This window comes from Eptatretus burgeri, chromosome 16 (assembly GCF_056783735.1).
Source record: "Eptatretus burgeri isolate ZD-2024b chromosome 16, Ebu_testis_v1, whole genome shotgun sequence".
In the NCBI taxonomy this organism is placed as follows: domain Eukaryota; kingdom Metazoa; phylum Chordata; class Myxini; order Myxiniformes; family Myxinidae; genus Eptatretus; species Eptatretus burgeri.
Window position 1 is genome coordinate 52949302 of NC_140976.1, and position 18452 is coordinate 52967753.

General features: G+C 43.3%; 1 protein-coding gene across 2 annotated transcripts in view; it reads left to right on the forward strand.

Annotated features, from left to right (window-relative positions):
• The window catches only part of FHIP1B (FHF complex subunit HOOK interacting protein 1B), a 90723-nt gene that overhangs the window by 24116 nt on the left and 48155 nt on the right, over positions 1-18452 (forward strand). For both annotated transcript variants that reach the window (XM_085859592.1, XM_085859593.1), the window contains exons 4-9: positions 6085-6462; positions 12024-12305; positions 12840-12998; positions 14249-14335; positions 14660-14827; positions 15073-15152. In XM_085859592.1, the coding sequence (XP_085715718.1) occupies positions 6085-6462; positions 12024-12305; positions 12840-12998; positions 14249-14335; positions 14660-14827; positions 15073-15152 (1154 nt within the window). The remainder of the gene's footprint in view (positions 1-6084; positions 6463-12023; positions 12306-12839; positions 12999-14248; positions 14336-14659; positions 14828-15072; positions 15153-18452) is intronic.

An 18452-nucleotide genomic window follows, 5' to 3' on the forward strand; every position in this document is an offset into this window, starting at 1 on the left:
GGCCTAAGGCTTATTTTGTTAGGGCCCCCCTGCGAAACCCGTATCCGTAGCTCCCGAGATAAGAGCGGGTTGTAGATGAATTATAACGTTATCGCAAATGCTTTGCTTGTGCCGTGTTTCCCGATGATTCCCCAATAAATCTGGCTGATTTATACGAAATTTGCCGCCCTAAATTTATTAGTGTCGCGCTGACGAACAATCGCTCAATTTGAATTTAAAACCAAACTGGCTACAGACTGCGGCAGACTTCGCTCGGTCTCTGATCAAACGCAGTCCGTAGCCGTGGGGTATATCCCCAACTGGCAAGGCACAGGGGTACTTTTGTATCGTGACCTGAGACCTGTGCCGAACTCGCCAGCGATATAACCCGTGAGACGGCAGTGCTGTTAAGTGCCGCCGAATCTAGTACAATATTTCAAAAATGTATTGGAGCAGATATGTTGTCATGGATCAGGCATTACGGGGTGGAGGTTTGCGCTCTACCGAGTTCCCTTCTCGTCATTTTTGTAATCTACCATCATACTTTATTTTGGCAGAGTTTCGTCCATAGAGCTTATGGGGTAAGTGAACCACATAGTGGGTTTGGGAGGGGAGGGGGGACTTTGTGGGTACTGAAGACATGCACAACTTTGGCCCATAAAGCCTGTTACACCAACACACATTAATTTGGTGTGTGTGTGGTTGTTTTTGTGGGTTTTTTGTATACCTTGTCAAGGCTCGTATGAGAGCTAATACACAGCAAGGGGGGGGGGGGCATGAGACGAAGGGCATGGGAAGGACAAAACTGTGGGGAACAGAGACATTAGGAGATCTGTGGAAGGGAGAGGGATGGGGCAGGGAACACTGGGGTAAACAAGATGGACATTACAGTGACTTTCAGGAAGGAAAGCAGGGAATTTGAGGGAGGTGGGTTTAAGGTGGATAAACGGGGGTAGAAAAGATCGAGGATTTGGATGGGGAATGATAAGAGTTGGTGAACAGATGCTTTGAATGCCTGGAGGGAAGAATGGGATTGAACAGAGTGAGGGAGTTTATTCCAAAGGCGGGAACAAAGAGGAATGAAAGAGTGAAGGTAAGCAGTGATTCGTGATTTTGATAGTTTTACCAGAAGGGGGTTGTTGGCGGACCTAGAGTGCACTGCGGAAATATGGTGGGGACAAATCGCAGACTGAGCGGGGGGGGGGGGTTGAGACCTGAGAGGAGACCGTAGAAGACAAAAAGACCACCGACCTGCCTGCGGTGAGAGAGTGAGAGAGTGAGAGGCCCAAAGGCTCAGCCTCATCGCGGGAGATGCCAATGATCCGAAATGCCTTGGTTTCCACAGCGTGAAGCCGAGAAAAATGAGAGGCAGGAGCACCAGCCCAGAGGGGAGAGCAGTACTCCATCAGGCTGCAGATGAAAGCTTTGTATGTGGTCAGGAGCTCAGGTGAGCCAAGGAAGGACTTTGCACGATGGAGGATTCTCAGTCGGCGACTGCCTTTGGAGGCCATTTTGGAAATGTGGCTTTCCCAGGAAAGATCATGGCAGATAGTGAGACCCAGAAGCTTGAAAGAAAGGACTTCATCCAGAGGATTGTTGAGAAAGTAGATGGAGGGGTGGGGGGGTGGTTTTAAACGGTTCTTTCGGAGAGACGTAGTGAGAGTGTGAGATTTGTCAGGATTGAAAGACATGTTCCACGTGTTGGATCAGTTTGTGATTTTTACCCAGATCTGCAAGGAGTGAAGAAGCTGCTGCTTGTCGGTCTGAGGGATGACAGATGGTACGGTCGAGGGTGGAGTCATCAGCATAGAGATAAAGAGGATTTTCCAGAGAGTCGGAGAGATCATTGATGAGATATATCAGTTTTACATAATTAGTTGCACATGGTTACCCATAAGATTTAGCCTGGTGTTGGTGTAGTGGTTAGGGTAGCAGCTTGGGATCCAAAAGGTCCTGAGTTCAAGTCCCGTTGGCCCCTTGAATTAATACACACCAGGAGGTTGACTCAGCCTGTCGTCCTTCCGAGGTTAGCGAAGTGAGCACCAGTGTACTGGGCCCGGTGTATGCCCTGGTTGGAATAGGTGTACCATATCCCTGTGTCGTAAGAGGCGACCAGGGTTGCGTCAGGAAGGGTATCCGGCGTAAAACCTGTGCCAAATCATTATGCGGATCATAACGGATAATCCGCTGTGGCGACTCCTAACGGGAGCAGCCGAAAGATGAAGAAGTTACCCATAAGATTTGTCTTTTTGGGGGGGGGGGCAACAATGTTGTTTGTTGACACTGCAAACACGGACAGCACATTCACCTTTTGAAAAGACTCTCATCCAGGCATTGCAATCAAAACACAGGTATCCAGTGATGGATCTATACTTCAGCTACCTATCACTCCTGCCCATATCTCTCTATCCCCTCTATCCCCGATGTTTCTGGGTACCTATCGAATTCAAGTTTAAACCCATCTACTATTTCTGCTGCCGCTACATTTCCAGGAAGACTATTACGTGCATCAACTACTCTGAGTGAAAGACCTCTACCTTACTGCCGTCCTAATTCTCCTCTTCTTTACTCTCAGGCTGTGGCCTCTTGATCAATATTCAGCATATTTGATGTATGCCAGTGCTACTTGTGTTATTTTGCTTCTGTCACAGCCATCCGTCCCTCAGCAGTCATTACCTCTCATCTTACGCACTGCAAGCATTTGTGTGATCTTTTGGAGGAGTCATTAGGACCTTGTTACCACATTAATTAAAGGTGTGGCAGCCAGTGTTTATTTTTAATTTGGTGTTGTTGTCGTGCAACTTCAATCCAAGTTTCCACCCACCCTCAAATGAAATGATGGATGGAAAACATTTAGGGTTGGAAGGAATTTGTGATCTTTCAGGAGGAAAGGATATTTCTGCACTCATGTCCGGTCAAGTATCGACAAAGACAAATGCACAATTGTAGAAACAAACGATTTTTTTCCCCCTCTAATCACTTTCCCTCCGCAGATGTCAATGTCCATTTATAGTTTTGCGTTCAACAATATTTTGATCTCCACTGGGTTCCCCAGAGATTCATTCAGAACACTTTTTATCTCCTTACTTTTGTTTTGGAAAACTTGTGCTAAGCTTTACAGTTGCTCCATGTTTCCTTATCTGCTGAGCCTGTAATCACCTGTCGAGCATGGGAATACTCTTCAAACAAAACAATTGATGTGCATGTGCTGTAAGCGATATTACGGCTTGTCTGAAGGCCGCATCAGAAGAGCGATGTTGGTTTAACAGTAGCGGCTGAAACGCAGAGTAATGCCGCTCAGTTCACTGCCAAGGGTAGCTTTGCTTGCAACACTCAGCTTAACAGCTGAGGGTGGACTGGAGGTTAATGTTACCACGACACTGGAAGTGTTCCACGCTAACATTTGATGCCGCTTTTAGATACACCTCCGTTTGAGAGGACTTGTCTGGAGGCTAAGCGCATGTAAGTGGTTACCACTCTGTTTCAAAAATGTCAAAAAATGAAGTTTGTTCCATTGCCTTCTCACTACATTTTCCTTGAAGTGTAAGTCTTGAGTTCAGAACAAAAAACCGTATAGCTTAAATATATATATATGTATATATATGTATATATAGAGCCTGGTGTGTTGGCGCAGTGGTTAGGGCAGCGGCTTGGGATCCAAAAGGTCCTGAGTTCAAGCCCCGTTGGGCCACTGAATTAATACACCAGGGGGTTGACTCAGCCTGTCATCCTTCCGAGGTCGGCGAAATGAGTACCAGTATACTGGGCCGGTGTATACCCCGGTTAAAATAGGTGTACCATATCCCTGTGTCGTAAGAGGCGACCAGGGTTGCGTCAGGAAGGGCATCCGGCGTAAAACATGTGCCAAATCACTATGCGGATCGGATGATCCGCTGTGGCGACCCCTAACGGGAGCAGCCGAAAGGAGAAGAAGAAGATATATGTATATATATGTATATATGTATATATATATGTATGTATATATATATATATATATATATATATATATATATATATATATATATATATATATATATATATATATATATATATATACACATGATACTTTGAAGGAAGGGGAACCTATTCTGATGGTTTTGTGAGTTTTCAATGAAATTACCTAATTTTTCTTTTTTGGCAAAATAAATGAAGGTCATAGTATGTAACTTATTCTAGCAACTAATCTAATAATCAAAATACCAATTTCTGGGATTATTAAGAAATAATACATACCTTTTTTTTATTACTGCTCTATTCAGTGACTGTCAGATGCTGAAAAGCATTAAAAGAGAGATTTATCGAACAAATTCTTGGACGTAAATTTTCAATTCAATCAACTCTGGGAGTAACAAAAAGCTCTCCAAATTCTCCAAAACTGTTTTCACTGCCTTCTAAATTAATCAAATATTTTTTAAATACCTGGAAAAATATTTTACAATTTTTTTAAGAAGATTAATTTTTTTAATCAAATTCAAAAAAGTGTGACGTGCAGTCGGACAAAAATGCAAAATTACTCTAAACCAAAGCCATGCATGTTTTCAATATTTTTTTTTATACCATTTTATCTATATCACTGTGCCCCATTTGTAAATAAATTTTAGTGAAAATAATCTCATGCACAGAAGAATAAAAGCATTTTTTTTTTAAAACGTGACGTGCAGTCGGACATTTGGGTTGGAAAGTTTGGTCAAGCTGCTGTAATTAAGTATCCACCCGGATCATCTCAATTTTTTTTACATTGATTAAATTGGTAATAAGTTGAATAATTTAAGACACGTAAATATGAGTTATTGATAAACTAGTCATTTTGTTAGGGGATTTCATAGTACCAGGCTCTAAAAGGGCAATAAAACAAGAAAAAATAAAAATATGCCAGAATGTGCATATATCATGCGAATCCACCACTGACCGACACAAATGCTGATTTTCCCAGACGGTGGGTGACAACCTTTTGATTCGATGAGAAATTTCATATAGAATATTTTATATGTTGTATTTTTGCATGGTCTAATATATGTCATATTTTAAGGTGAAACAAGAAAAAAGGCCAATACTGGGCATGTATATTCAATAAAAATCCTGTAGATTCGTATATACATCATAGACCCATGAACCTATATATTTTAAGGTCCTATGGAACACTGTCTGTGCAATGAACCAAATTTCATGACCAGTAGTAGTCTTTGTGACTTTCAAAAATGCCACTCAAGTCAGGGTATGTCCTAAAATAGGGGTGGTAACCACTTACATGCGCTTTGCCCTAGACAGAGTTGTTGAATTGGTTCGTCCAAGTCTATCTTTCCGAACTTTTGGGATTTCTTCCCGATGATGACCTCGAACTCTGGACTGTTTGTTGAAGGCTCCCCACCCCCGTCCCTCACAAACCTCTTCTGCAGACCACGTATTTGGTGGAACGTTTTTAGTTAATTTGAACTACTTCGTCTGGTTTCTCTTGCACAATGTGAAAATTGTTTGCACATGATTGATTAGCTTGGTGTGATGTCAGGAAACTCGTCAAAAGTATTGTAGCTTGGAAGAGGAAATAAAAATGGCCTTGCTTGATTACATCAGCTCATTGGGAAGAAGTGTGTGCTTGCGAGATCCGTGTGTGTGTGTGTGATCCGTGTGGTCAGGAAACCATTCAATTGCTTTTCGGTTCAGATTCTTCCTTTAGGTCAGAGAACTATGTTTTGATGTTCACAATTTAAATGAAGTTGAATATAGGATGTTGTGAAATTAACAGCATTTGCAGCAATCCTTTTAAATTATGTTATATTTTAGGAATAGCCCCAATACTGCACAATTAATGAAGTATATGCATGCGTGCACCAGCCTGTCATACCATTAAATTTTTTTTTTTTTTTTTAACCTTATGAGACTGGAGAAAACCAATTAATGATAAAAAAAATTTAAAAAGATTTTAAAAAAGCATTTAGCTTCTGTTTTCGTCAAGTTTTTAGTTTGAGCACACAATGGACGGGCGCGGGCTTTTCATAATAAGATGCTTTCTAGTTGACTCTGCATTGGATCATCTAGATAAATGGTAGTGAGTTGAGCGACATGGCATACTCATTCAAAGGTAATTTGTACTGGTACCGCCAACAGGTGCTCAAGATACTGGAAGCTAAGCCGGGCAGCAAGACCGGTGATGGTAGTCCACCCATCCTGTCACCGGACGAGGCGAATACCGTGCGCAACAATGCAGAGCAGATGACGTGGTTGCTCGCACGTGAGGCTGCCCCGCTGGATGGTGGTTTGGGTCCCGTGCTGGATTTTGCTCTCTCTGAAGACGTCCTTCAGCGACTGTTGTGTTGGTCTCGTCAATGCCCGGACGGTGAAGCATCCGACGAGGCTCGGCTGGCATTGCTTAAGCAGTTTGAGATTCTGGCTTGCCAGGCACGGCAACCCTTGCTGTGCCACAAGCCTGTTCTGCAACCTCTACTCAATCTACTGTCTGATTGTGCACAAAGCGGTTCTCCAAAGGTGGGGGTTTCATGCTGGCTCCATGCCAGGATCATTTTACTTATTTTGTTTTCATTAAGCAATCATATTCAGAGCTCGTACGACTCCACAATTCCACTGTCCATTTGATCAACCCTTGACAATCCAAATTGAAAAAATCAAATTTGTCGCTCTTCTGTGAGCCTCGACATTATAAACAAACAAACAAAAAAAATCTTTTGTCAACAGATGATCCCATCCATCACACATTTCTGAAATTTCCTTCTTTTATATATTCATGCTTAGGACGGTGAAATGTAACACCAAATGAGTCATGTTCAGGTATATTCGAGCCTGGTGGTGACCTAATTTTGAGGATGCTGAACTGGCACCCCAGAGGTTATGGGTTCAAATCCAGTACCAGGCAGGAGCATTAGGTATTTTAATTGTATGCTTCAGGAGTTGATCTCAGAACTGCCAGTTCACCTATGGATTTTCATGAAAATCTCGCTGGTTCGTAAACGACCTTCGTGGGCAGGATTATTTGCATACCCCACAAGATCTGGTCTACATATGATACTAACTAGTCCTTGCCTTTGTGGTCGACTCATTTTCTTTCCTTGCAGGAAGATAATTCTGAATGATTACAGGCCCTTACAATTGGAATTGTTTGATATATATACACACACACACAGTATATTAAATAAAGGTTTGCTTGCTGAACTGCCAGTATAATATATTTCCTGTTGTGGCCTCAAAATAGGATCCCCAAGGCATTTTGCAGTGGAAAATCTGGTTAGAGTGGGGACATGGGGCCTGAACCCCCCCTCCCCCTCCCCTCAATGTGGGAAAAATCAATAAAGGGGATGGGAGAAGAAAATAATAGGAAATATAATTAAGCCTGACTCATCATGAGCATACACAGCTATCCCTCAGGAACCTTGTGGCCAAGCAGGTGAAGGCAGTCGTAATATGTTAAGCCAATAAATGAAGCAGCAGCAGTCATTAAGGAACTGGAGGAGACGTAGCTACAGTCTACTGCCCTAATCATCAGTTGAATCTGACTGTTGTAGCCAACTCTCAAGAAACCAAGATCTCAACTGTGTTTTTAATGACTTCAATAAGTTTTGTCTTTTCTTTTTGATATTCGCTTAATGGATGGATACAATGGATTGAGGTATTTGCATCCTTTAGTCACCTGTTCGCAAGTGTTGTAGCTACCCTTGAACACCTTGCTGATGAAAATTTGAGTGATTGCAGATTCGGAAGAGAAGTCGATGGCTTGCTGTCTCAAATCATTTCCTAAGATTGCTTTCTGCCATTTGTAGTTGCCAAACGTGTCGTGACAGCTCTAAGCAAGGTAACAACAGTGTGGAAAGGTAACAACAGTGTCATCATCAAGAGGAGAATGGATGTGAATCGGTACCACAAGACCTGTTATGAAGAGGCGAGCCAAAAGTGGGTTGGTGCCGATTCTGGTGACGAGGATGAGCTTCCTCAACCACATCATAGAGTTCCCATCATGTGCTGCTGTTTTGGCTGCTGGTTACGTCATTGGTTAGAGGCGTGGCTATACCGCTGATGCAGTGCCCCTATTTTCAGTATACTGGCGCTCAATACGCCGACCTCGGAAGGATGACAGGTTGAGTCCAACCCAGTGGTGTTAATTCAGTGGCCAACGATGATCAAACTCAGGATCCTAGGATCCCAAGCCTCTAAGCCAACACCCACATCGAGTGAAACAGCAGAAAATAGACCCAACTGATCTGCCAAAAATGGAAAACAGTATTATCTCTGATCCTATGTACAACACTGTTAAACAGCATTAGTGCTGCTGAAGCAGTTTCGTGGCTTGGTGTCATGTTCAGCAGTTTTCCATCTCACTCCCAGGAGTAGTTATGGCAGGAATTTGGAATTTGGCCAGAGTGCTAGCATTGGCTCACATATTCTTCATGAGTAGCACCATGTGATCTTTGACTTCCACCAACAAATACTGGCAGATGGGACGCCCAGTTTAACGTCAATCTGAGGGACGGCACACACATTGATGAAACACCGGAATGACATTTTATAGCTGGGCCGAGATTCAAACCTAGGCGAGACGGCTGAGAGGCAAGTGTGAGTACCTCTGGGCCATCCTCTCAGCCCATGGTACTATCTATGGGAAGTAAAATTACCGTTTCTGGGTCGTCTACTGAGTGAACTTAATTGCTTCTAAATGTTAGAGGTGTATTCTGGACTTTATACATCTCTACGTCTTCATGAAGCACACACAGGTCCAGAAAAACCAAACTGGAGGATTTTGCAAGATGAATTGGAAATGAAAATGCTTCACCGGGAAGCCATGCCAGCAAGCAACAGGGTACCGGAAGAAAGCTTACCAAATGACCTAAATAGCCATTTAAGGATATGCAAACGCTTCAGCTGTACTCCCAAGGATACACGAAACTCTTTTTGTGACATCATGAGCAGCAGAGTGTAGGTTAAACACAATGAGGAAACTGAAAACTTACATCCGGTCAACAACGAAAGTTTACAGGTCTTGCTCTCATGAATATTGTATTGAATCATCAAATTGACCCTTGTGATCACCTTGACAAAGTTTTAAGAATCTCCTTAAATACTGATCCCTGGCATTTGGAATACCCAGCGGTTTCTACCGTTAAAAGGTCGGTCAAATACTTTGTCGCTCTTTGTAATAATTGTATCGAGGTCATTATTGAAGTTTTTTTTTTTTGGAGACTACATTGGTTGTGCGACTGTATATGCTTCGACGTAATTTACCCTGATTTCCCCCCTTACTTGATGGCAGAGCTTTGGACACTTTGCTCCCTCTGGACCCTCACTGAAGTTCATACAGTGGGCTGCTAAACCATGTACTGACACAGCTTGCACTCTGCGCTCGCTGCACCGTTGGTACCTTGATCCACCCCCCGCACTCCTACCCTCAATCAATGCTCTGGATCTACCCCACGTTTTGTGTAGTCATGAACTCCATAAAAGTGTAATCCCAAATTCTGGTCATGAATGTGTGGTGATTCTGCAAGCAAATCTTTGAAATATCTAATTGTACAATTTATTTTATTTTATTTTATTTTATTTTTAAACTTTATACTTGCTATAAAAAAACCAATCCCGGATGGCATCATCTCACGTGTCCGATTTGTTTGTCATGTCTTTATGTAGTATCTTTACAACGTTGATCTTTTACCTTGTGCTCCAAACTTGCTGATCAAGTCTCATTACCCTTTGGCTTTTGGGCTAATTTAAGCATCTGAATTCGTCGTCGGCAGATTGAATTGATACTATGATTTAAGCTCACAAGACTGCCCCTGTTGGTGTTTAAGGCCCGGTCACACCTTGACGTTTTAGCCAACGTATGCCGATTTTTGAATTTTTTTTCTAAAACGCTGGCACACGTTGAATACGTTATGAGTAAGTTTTGATAACATTTAGAGCACGCTGAAAAACACTGCCATACGTCGTTGTACGTTGGCTTTAAACGTTGTACTTTTTGGTTGTCCTCAAATTTTTTCATGCTTGAAATTTCACGACGTATGCCGGCGTATGACTCGCACGTTCCGCTACGCTGGTCACAAGTTGTATGCACGGTCTGCGATCGTTAACTTATGATTAACTTACAAGTAGCATGTGTTGACGTCTGTCGAGACACGCCGAGGTAATGTTTAGCGTACCCGAAACTTATTTATAACCTATGATTAACGTGTTGTTGGCACGTTGCGCGATCGTTGCCACACATCGACAGACGTTACTTTTAAGTTACTCATAGGCTGAAAGACGTCGGTATAATGGATCGTCCTTGCGTCAGTGTCCACGGCCACGGCCAGGACACTTATTTGCAGCATTCTTCAAACTTTTCTTCGGCATGACGAGGATGTTCACACTTCGATGTCTAGCTTGGCTATGATTCCAATTGTCCATCGGCAGCGTCTATTTAAAATAGTCGAGTTTGAGCGTTTTAACACGTTCAGAAGAAACGCTTCAAATTTCCAAGCGCCAGCGTCAAAAAACAAAGGCAAGTGACAGCAATTTAAATCGTTCATTGTAAACAATGAAAATGGCTGAGTGGTACCGTTTAAAAGTCGTTGAGTGTAAAAAAAAATCCAATTGTTGAGCGCAAGCGTCTACTTTCAATAGTGGAGATGCAGCCATTTAAATCGTTGAGTGGCAGCCTATGAACCTAGCCGTGGACACGCGGACGCAAGGAGGATCCATCATAACACACACCCTCCCCCTCACACTCACCTACTACTGCCAACATGAACAAACTACTACTAATACTAATACTGATACTGATACTGCTGACATGGACATCGACTCAAAAAGGAACTCGAAAACACTGTTGGGTTCCCCTTTTATGAGCAGCATTTTTATATACCAATTCCCAAAACCGCTGGGAACACGTCTTTATATGGCAGTTGTAACCTAGAAACACGTTCATTTTTTTTTTTTTTTTGTCGACCGGAAGACGTCATTGGAATACGTCGATGTGTGTTGGGACTACGTAAAGAATTGGTTCAAAGCACGTCAAACATAAGTTAGAAATAAGTTTCGGGTAAAAAAGACATTAGCGCGACGTGTTTCGACTTCGAGTAGCTTATAAGTAGCCTTTGTGGACGTGTGTAAGCGTCCACATATCGTGTGTAAAACTTATCCCCATCGCATGCGGAACGTGTGTCATACGCCGAGTACGTCGTAAAATTTTGAACATGTTTAAAATTTCTTGACGTACTCTACTTACTACGACGTATGATAGCGTACTTTAGCGTTCTACTCACGTATACCAAACTTACTCATACCGTATTTGACGTGCCCCAACGTTTTAGACACATTTTTCTTAGGTCGGCATACGCTGGCAAGATCGCCAAGGTGTGACCGCGATGTTGACACTTCCATTTCTATGGCAGTTATGATTCGAATCGTTGTGCGTCAGCCTTTTAATAGGCTACGTCACGACATCGTCGGCGATGCGTGCAACACGCTATGCCGAAGTTAGACTATCGTTGGGCATCGGTTGTGTAGGCCGACAACAGGTTCAGCATTCGTTGGTATACGTTATCTATAACACAACGAAACGTTCTGTGTCCATTACTAATATGTTATGCATACGACCAACTCGTTATGAATACGTCCGAATCTTAAGAAAAAACATCAAAAGTTCAACGTCAGCCAGCGTTTTACATACATTTTAATACGTTGCCATCGCTGGCTAAAACGTCAAGGTGTGACCGGGCCTTTACTTGAAATACTGTACATTTGATGATGTATTTTGTTTTCTGCTGTCTAACTGCAGCCCACTGACAGTTATTGGGTTGTTTATGTATTGTACCGAAGACAATGATATTAGAACTTGAACAAAATCCCTTCAGATTTGAGCCCGTGGTTCCAGCATTCTAAGATGAGTGCTTAGATCACAGCACTAACTTGGCCATTCCATGTTTTTGGTTTGGTTTGATGTAAGGGTTGAAACTTCGAAAGAAAGTAACATTTGAATACGACAGATTTGATTGATGTTGGTGAAAATTTCAAGGATGTCCAAAATTGCTTTTCAGAAAAGAAATGTCTTGCATGTTTTGCCGCAGGTGGAAAGTAGCTTATTGGTGCTCCTCGGCCAGCTGTGCTCGGCCATGTCCAAGAACCCAACTCTCCTGGAGCTTGTGTTCCATTGTGGTGCCCCTCCATTAGCCAGTCCAAACCACAACCCACCACCATGCACTCCTGTATTCACTCTCCTTATCAGCTACATTCATCGTGATGGGCAGTTGGGGCAGCAGGCTCGTGACGCAATGCTGCTTGTTATGACATTATCCACCGAGAACGACCTCCTAGGAAGGAGGATCACCAAGGAGTCCGATTTCTGCCCGGTGAGGGTGCTCCATTATCAGAGTATTAAATGTGGATAATTTTCAATAACGTATTTAACAAATGTATTGCTTCCGAAGCACACAAAAATGGTCAATTTGCACTCGTAGTAACCGGACTTTGTGATCTAATGGTCAGATTGAAGCATCTGCTCTTCGTCTGGGAGGTCGGCAGTTCAAACACCGGCCGAATCCTACCAAAGACGTTAAAATGGTACGCGCTGCTTCCTTGCTTGAGGTTCAGCATTTAAAAGGATAGAGCATGGGCAAACAACTCTGGGAAGGGGAAATGGCAAACCACCCAGGATAACCCTTGCCAAGAAACTGCTTCATCAGCACCAGCACTCTGTAAAGAGTATGGTACATCAAAAAAGAAAAGCTCATTGTGCTCTGATCTATTTGGCAAATGTGCACAATTTTGATTCTCGCTTGAACAAATCGGTAGATCGTTGTGAAGTTGTGCTGCATTGTCCCACTTCAGGTGTTTCAGACCAAAATTGAGACATGTCCTGTTCTTCCATCTTTTTTCTCGGACAGGTGTTGGCTTCAGGGCTGAGTGGTCTCTACTCGTCACTGCCCAGGAAGATGGAGGCGACTTCAGATGACTGGCATGCGCTACAACCCGAGGACTGTGCCGGTGTTCCAGCACTCGTTCGGTTCATGACTGCCCTGGATTTCTGCAATGCTGTCCTGCAGGTTGGTTTCTGCCTTTATGTGAGATGCAAGGTCAAACACTTGGTATCTCAACAAATGTACCTGTCTGTGTGCCACACAGTAGATGGAGAATGAAGTAGGAGAGAGGGATTAGAGTTGTGTGTCTGTGTCAATATGAATGGGATTGAGGTATGAATGAGGTTTAAGTGATAAAATGAAGGAAAAAAACCAACAAAAAGCATGCAAGTTAGGTTGTATACAGTGTCGAGACTCGTGGAAGAGCTCAAACACAGAACGGACCAGGACGTGACAATTAAACTAGAAGGGCACTTGGTAGAGCGCATACCTCCACCACGCAATTCCCGATCCAGTAGAACACATCAGGCGCAATAAGTTTTTGAAATTTCATGCTATATATCGTTTTTGGCCCCATCTCTCTGGTGAAGAATCGCTTTAAAAATTAAAAACCGATCTTATCCAGATCTTCGCCCAAATCAAACCAATTCTTCCTTGTCAGACACCCAACCTGTCCAACAAGTTTCATCCGAATCTGTCGACAACTTTTTTGAGATATTGTGCTATGTATCTTTTTTGGTCCTATCTCTCGATGGTGAAGAATCACTTAATAAATTCTAATCATTGGATCCAGATCTGGATCTTCACCAAAATCTAATCAGTTTGTTCTTGTCGCACACCAAACCTGTCCACAAGTTTTTGAGCTATCCTGTACACAGACTGTCGAGGCTCGTATGAGAGCTAACACACAGAAACAATAACTGTTTGTAATTAATTTTCACTTTCATGACGTGTGGGCCACGACTCTTAGCCTATACACTGCCCATGTGTAAGTATGTCCAATTTTCTCCAAATTCCCCTCACACAAGTATGAAACCATGCGAGCGACCGTTGAGAATGGAGTTATGTGCCGAATAAAGGTCACAATTGAGCCGCAAGGGTGTCGGGGACAATATTGCACATCGCAATTGAAGCCATAGCCAAGATAAATCACATATGAGGTGCCAAGATGCAAGTTGTATACAATCCATACACGGTCCACATATAATCTTATTTCTAGAAAAATGCATCAAGCATTGGGACACATCATTCATGCCAAAAGACTCATTTAAGCACCCTTATTAGTGAAAGATCATTGCAGCTTACTTGGAGGCCTAGCAGGTTTAGACTGCTCAGATCCATTAGTCTGTCGAGGATACAATAAGTAGAGGATGCTGGGTTTCTTCCAAATTTCTTTCAGTTTTTTTGACTACCTTGTCCATCACTGATATCTGTAGGTGGCGCATGAAGATGTGAAGCAACAGTTGGTGAAGTATATCTATAACGGGTTCCTTATTCCTGTGTTGGGTCCTGCTTTGCACAAGGTAAGCTGATATGTTTGGAGCATGGTTTGAGTTAATGTTGTGATTTTTTTTTTTGAGGGTTGTATTAGAATGGGTAATTGGGTTGGTTTTTTGTTTGCTTGTTTTGGGGGGGGGGGTGGGGTGTTGTTTTTATTTATTTATTTATTTATATTTCACTTTGCCTGCATTTAAGGCAACAAATTAATTTTTTTTTTTCAATGAATGCCCAATCAACCAAATCAATGTGATTGGTTACCAATGGTGAAAGGTTGTAGGTATTGTGATGGAAAAAAAATTTTGCATAACCACCCTCTAATATTTTCTTTCCCACTGTTTTTGGTCCAGTCATCTGTTGAGGAACTGATCGCAAGCACAGCTTACCTGGACCTCTTCCTTCGCAGCATTTCAGAGCCATCGCTTTTCTGCGCTTTCCTGCACTTCGTCCTGCTGCATCAGTACGACGACGTCCCCGTTTTGGATACACTTATCAGCCGCATTGCCAGCAACTCTCGTGTATGCCTGTCTTTTGTCATTGCTTTTTCTATGCACTTTTCCGCCATAAAAATCTGCAATGTATCGAATGCGCTGTCAATTCAGATCTGCTCTTTTGAGATTGGCATGTGCATTATGGAGTGTTTGAGGCTGATAAACCAAAGCAGGCTCATGTTGACAAAGTGTGGACAATGTCAAATTGGTCTCCCTATGGAAGAACTTTCTGTGAAAGAATGATTTGACGGGTTTCTTCCCTCTGCTTTCAGCTGTGCATGGTGTCTCTCGCCCTGTTCCGCACGCTGCTGGACCTGAACTGTGAGGACGTCGTCCTACAGCTTGTGTTCAGGTGTGTCTCTCGACGAGTAGTTTACTCTGTTCCATGAGCTGACACATCGGCTCAATTGCTGGCACCACCCTGATCCACTCTTGCTCTATTTACGTTCTACTTGCTCATAGGGAATTTGACACTGCGATGAAAATTAGAGTCCCTTCTCAGAGTAGATTCCTCAGCCTGTGCTATCGGTGCATGATGGGGACCTATTTTTCTCGTGTTCAGCATGACCTTCCTTTCTGTCAGCAAATATTTCCCAATTTGGTGTTGCAGTTCGATTTGATATATTAGAATTCAAATTGAAAAGTTATAAATGATAGAGGGTGAATGTGCCTGTTATTGAAGGCAACTGACAAAAAAGACAAACTGCAGATAATCGTTGAAACGAATAAGACCTTGAAATCGTCATAGCGTTGCATGAGTTTAAAGGTAAACCAACAAAAAATAGCATTTGGCTTCATATGGTTGCAGCCATGGAACTGAACACAAGTGAAAGACTTGTTTCACATGGAAATGTAATGCATGAAACTAAAACTTGAGCAAAATTGGTGTTTTAATAAGCTTTTTCCAATGGAATTTGGCATAGACTTTGGGTAAGGTGCTTCTCTAAGTGCGCAAACTTTCAGACCTCAGCATTCTAAAACCCTCTGCCAAGTGTGAATTTTCAGAGTACTCGGCAAAACGAGCAGCTTTTTGTTGACGTTCAATTTCTCGGCTTCACGCTTTGCTAATCCCCAATGTATTTACCCACAACCTGAGAGCTGCACTTGCTATCGCCACATCATTATTTGGTAACATTTATGGGTTCCATTTCGGGGTCGGCGCACATGGATGACTGGTCGGCGTGCTCTCATACCAGTTCATCGAAGCCAAGTTCCCCCGTCCATTTATGTTGTGTTTTGCTGTTTCGTTTTCGTTCTTGTTTTACTGTTCGTGTTTTTCATCAAACTTTCTGTCCCAAACTGTGTCTTGTGTTGAATCGTTTAGTTCATCTCTCAAATTCAGTCAGGCCTACCTGTGATAGTCGAGTGTGTTTCCCCTCATTTTTATGGCTCGATGTTGATTATTTTGTTCCAGTTGTTGTTACCTCTGACCCCACAGCTTAATTCATTTCCCGTCATCCCTCAAAAATCGAAACAAAATATCTCTCCTCCTTCACCCAGCAAAAGTAGTAATAAACACTCAGGGGAATGGGGGGGGGGGGTGGCAGGGAAAATACAACACCCAACAACCAACAACCAAATCCATTCCATTCCATTGGGACCATACTCTGTGTAGAGCGTCGGTGCTGCCGAAGCAGCCGCCTCGGCTATTGGGCACAATCCTGGACAGATCGCCACTCCGACACAGGATGCTCGAATGGTTCAATCAACCCAGCAAGCTGGTACTCACTTTGCTGACCTCGAAGGATGACAGGCTGAGTCAACCCCACCTGGTATTAATTCAACAGCCAAGCGGGATTTGAACTCGCGACCCAAGGATCCCATGCTCGCCACCCTAACCATTAAGTCAACACCAGGCATAACAACCAAATCTTGGGTGGGGGTTGAGGGGCGGAATTGTCTAAACTCCAATCTCATTTTCCTATCCCTTTTTTTGCCATTTGGCAAAACTGAAACATTTCCCTTCTTTAAAGCCACTTCACAACATTAACAAAAATGCTTCCAAGATGAATCTTAAAATGCCTTACTCTGCTAATTTCTCCATGAGGACCAACCCATTTGTTCTTCCTTTTTCTTTTTTTTTTCTTTGACAAGGATTATTTCCCACAACTTTTTCACTCCTAAATATTTAGTTTCACTTGGAGCCAAATTTTCCTCCAAGCCTTCAACCAATAACATTCTCACTACCACCCCACCCAGGAAGTCTATCACAGATTATCCAGTCTGGGAATCCTGAGCCATCAATTTTGCAAAAGCCGTGTGCACGTGACAAAAATGTCCCCTTCATGGCCATTCATTGTCTCAAACTACTTTGTCAGTATCATCCCCACCCCATCTGCTCCCCCTCGTCCTGCCCCCTCTCAGCTTGCCCCCAGCTCTTTCTCTCCCACTCACCCCCCCCCCCAGCTTCGCCCCCTCCCCACACCCACCGCCCCGCACCCTCTCTTTGCTCCTTTCCACATTCCTATGTCCTATCAGCAGCTCCCATCCCCTTGTCCCTAACCTTGTGGACCTCAAACATCCAGGGCTTCCATTCAAACCTGACTGATCTCTCAATTCAGGCCACTGCTGATAAACCGCACATCATCTGTTAACAGAATCCTTCCTCCCACAGGACTTCCCTGACTCATTAGTGTCTCTCCCTGGCTATTGTCTCCGGTTTGATCGACCTGAATTCTGTCCTGGTGGTGAAGTTGTGCTTTCCATCAAAAACTCCATTTCTCACTCTCCATGTACTGCTCTTACACCTCCAAACCCCAGGAGTACCTCTGGCTATGACTTCCCCTCCACTCCCACCTCATGTTTGTCTGTGCTTTATACAATCCTCCCAACACTGACGACTCCATCTACATCTCTCAGACGACATGGACCAACTTTTAATCACTCATGCCAACTCTCTCTTCCTCTTGTGTGGTGATTTCAATTGTCACCATGCATCTTGGCTGGGTGTTGGTACCTCTCCCCAGCCATTGCACTTCTGCAAAGGACTTCGGTGACTCCATGGGACTGACTCAATCCGTGAATTTTCCCATCCAGATTTCTCCTAATGCCAAATCTTCCCTTCTGGACTTGGTGATGGCCAATGTATCTTGCTCGTCCTCTGCCCCAATTGTCTCTTCTGATCATGTGCTTGTGAAGGTCAACATCTCTCTGGCAGTTCTCTCAGGAAAACTGGCAGGGAGTGCAAGCAGTCATCACACTTCAGGACTGGTCTTCTATATATTCTGCCCCTGATATTAATTCAGTCTGGGAATTCTTCCACAGAAATCTGCTCTTGATTATGCACAAATTCATCCCATCTTGTCTTCAGTTATCTTACCCATCCTCCCACTCTTGGTAATCTGAATCCTGTGGTGAGGCATTTGCTTGAAAACAAGTTACATTCTCCTCCTGGAAGGAAAATCCAACCGAAGGAAACTTCAGGTCATTCCACAAAGCCCACAACAAGTATGTGTCTTCCCTCAGGAGAGCCAGAAAACAACATCTGTCCAATCTCAAGAATGAACTTTCAAACTTGACTCCCTCCTCTAAAACCTGGTGGTGCCTTGTTAAGTCTGTCTCTGGTGTATGCTCCCCTTCCATCCCTTCCCTCACCTCAAATGCCACCACAGCCGAATCCGCTCGTGAGAAGGCTGAATGCCTCAATTCTCTT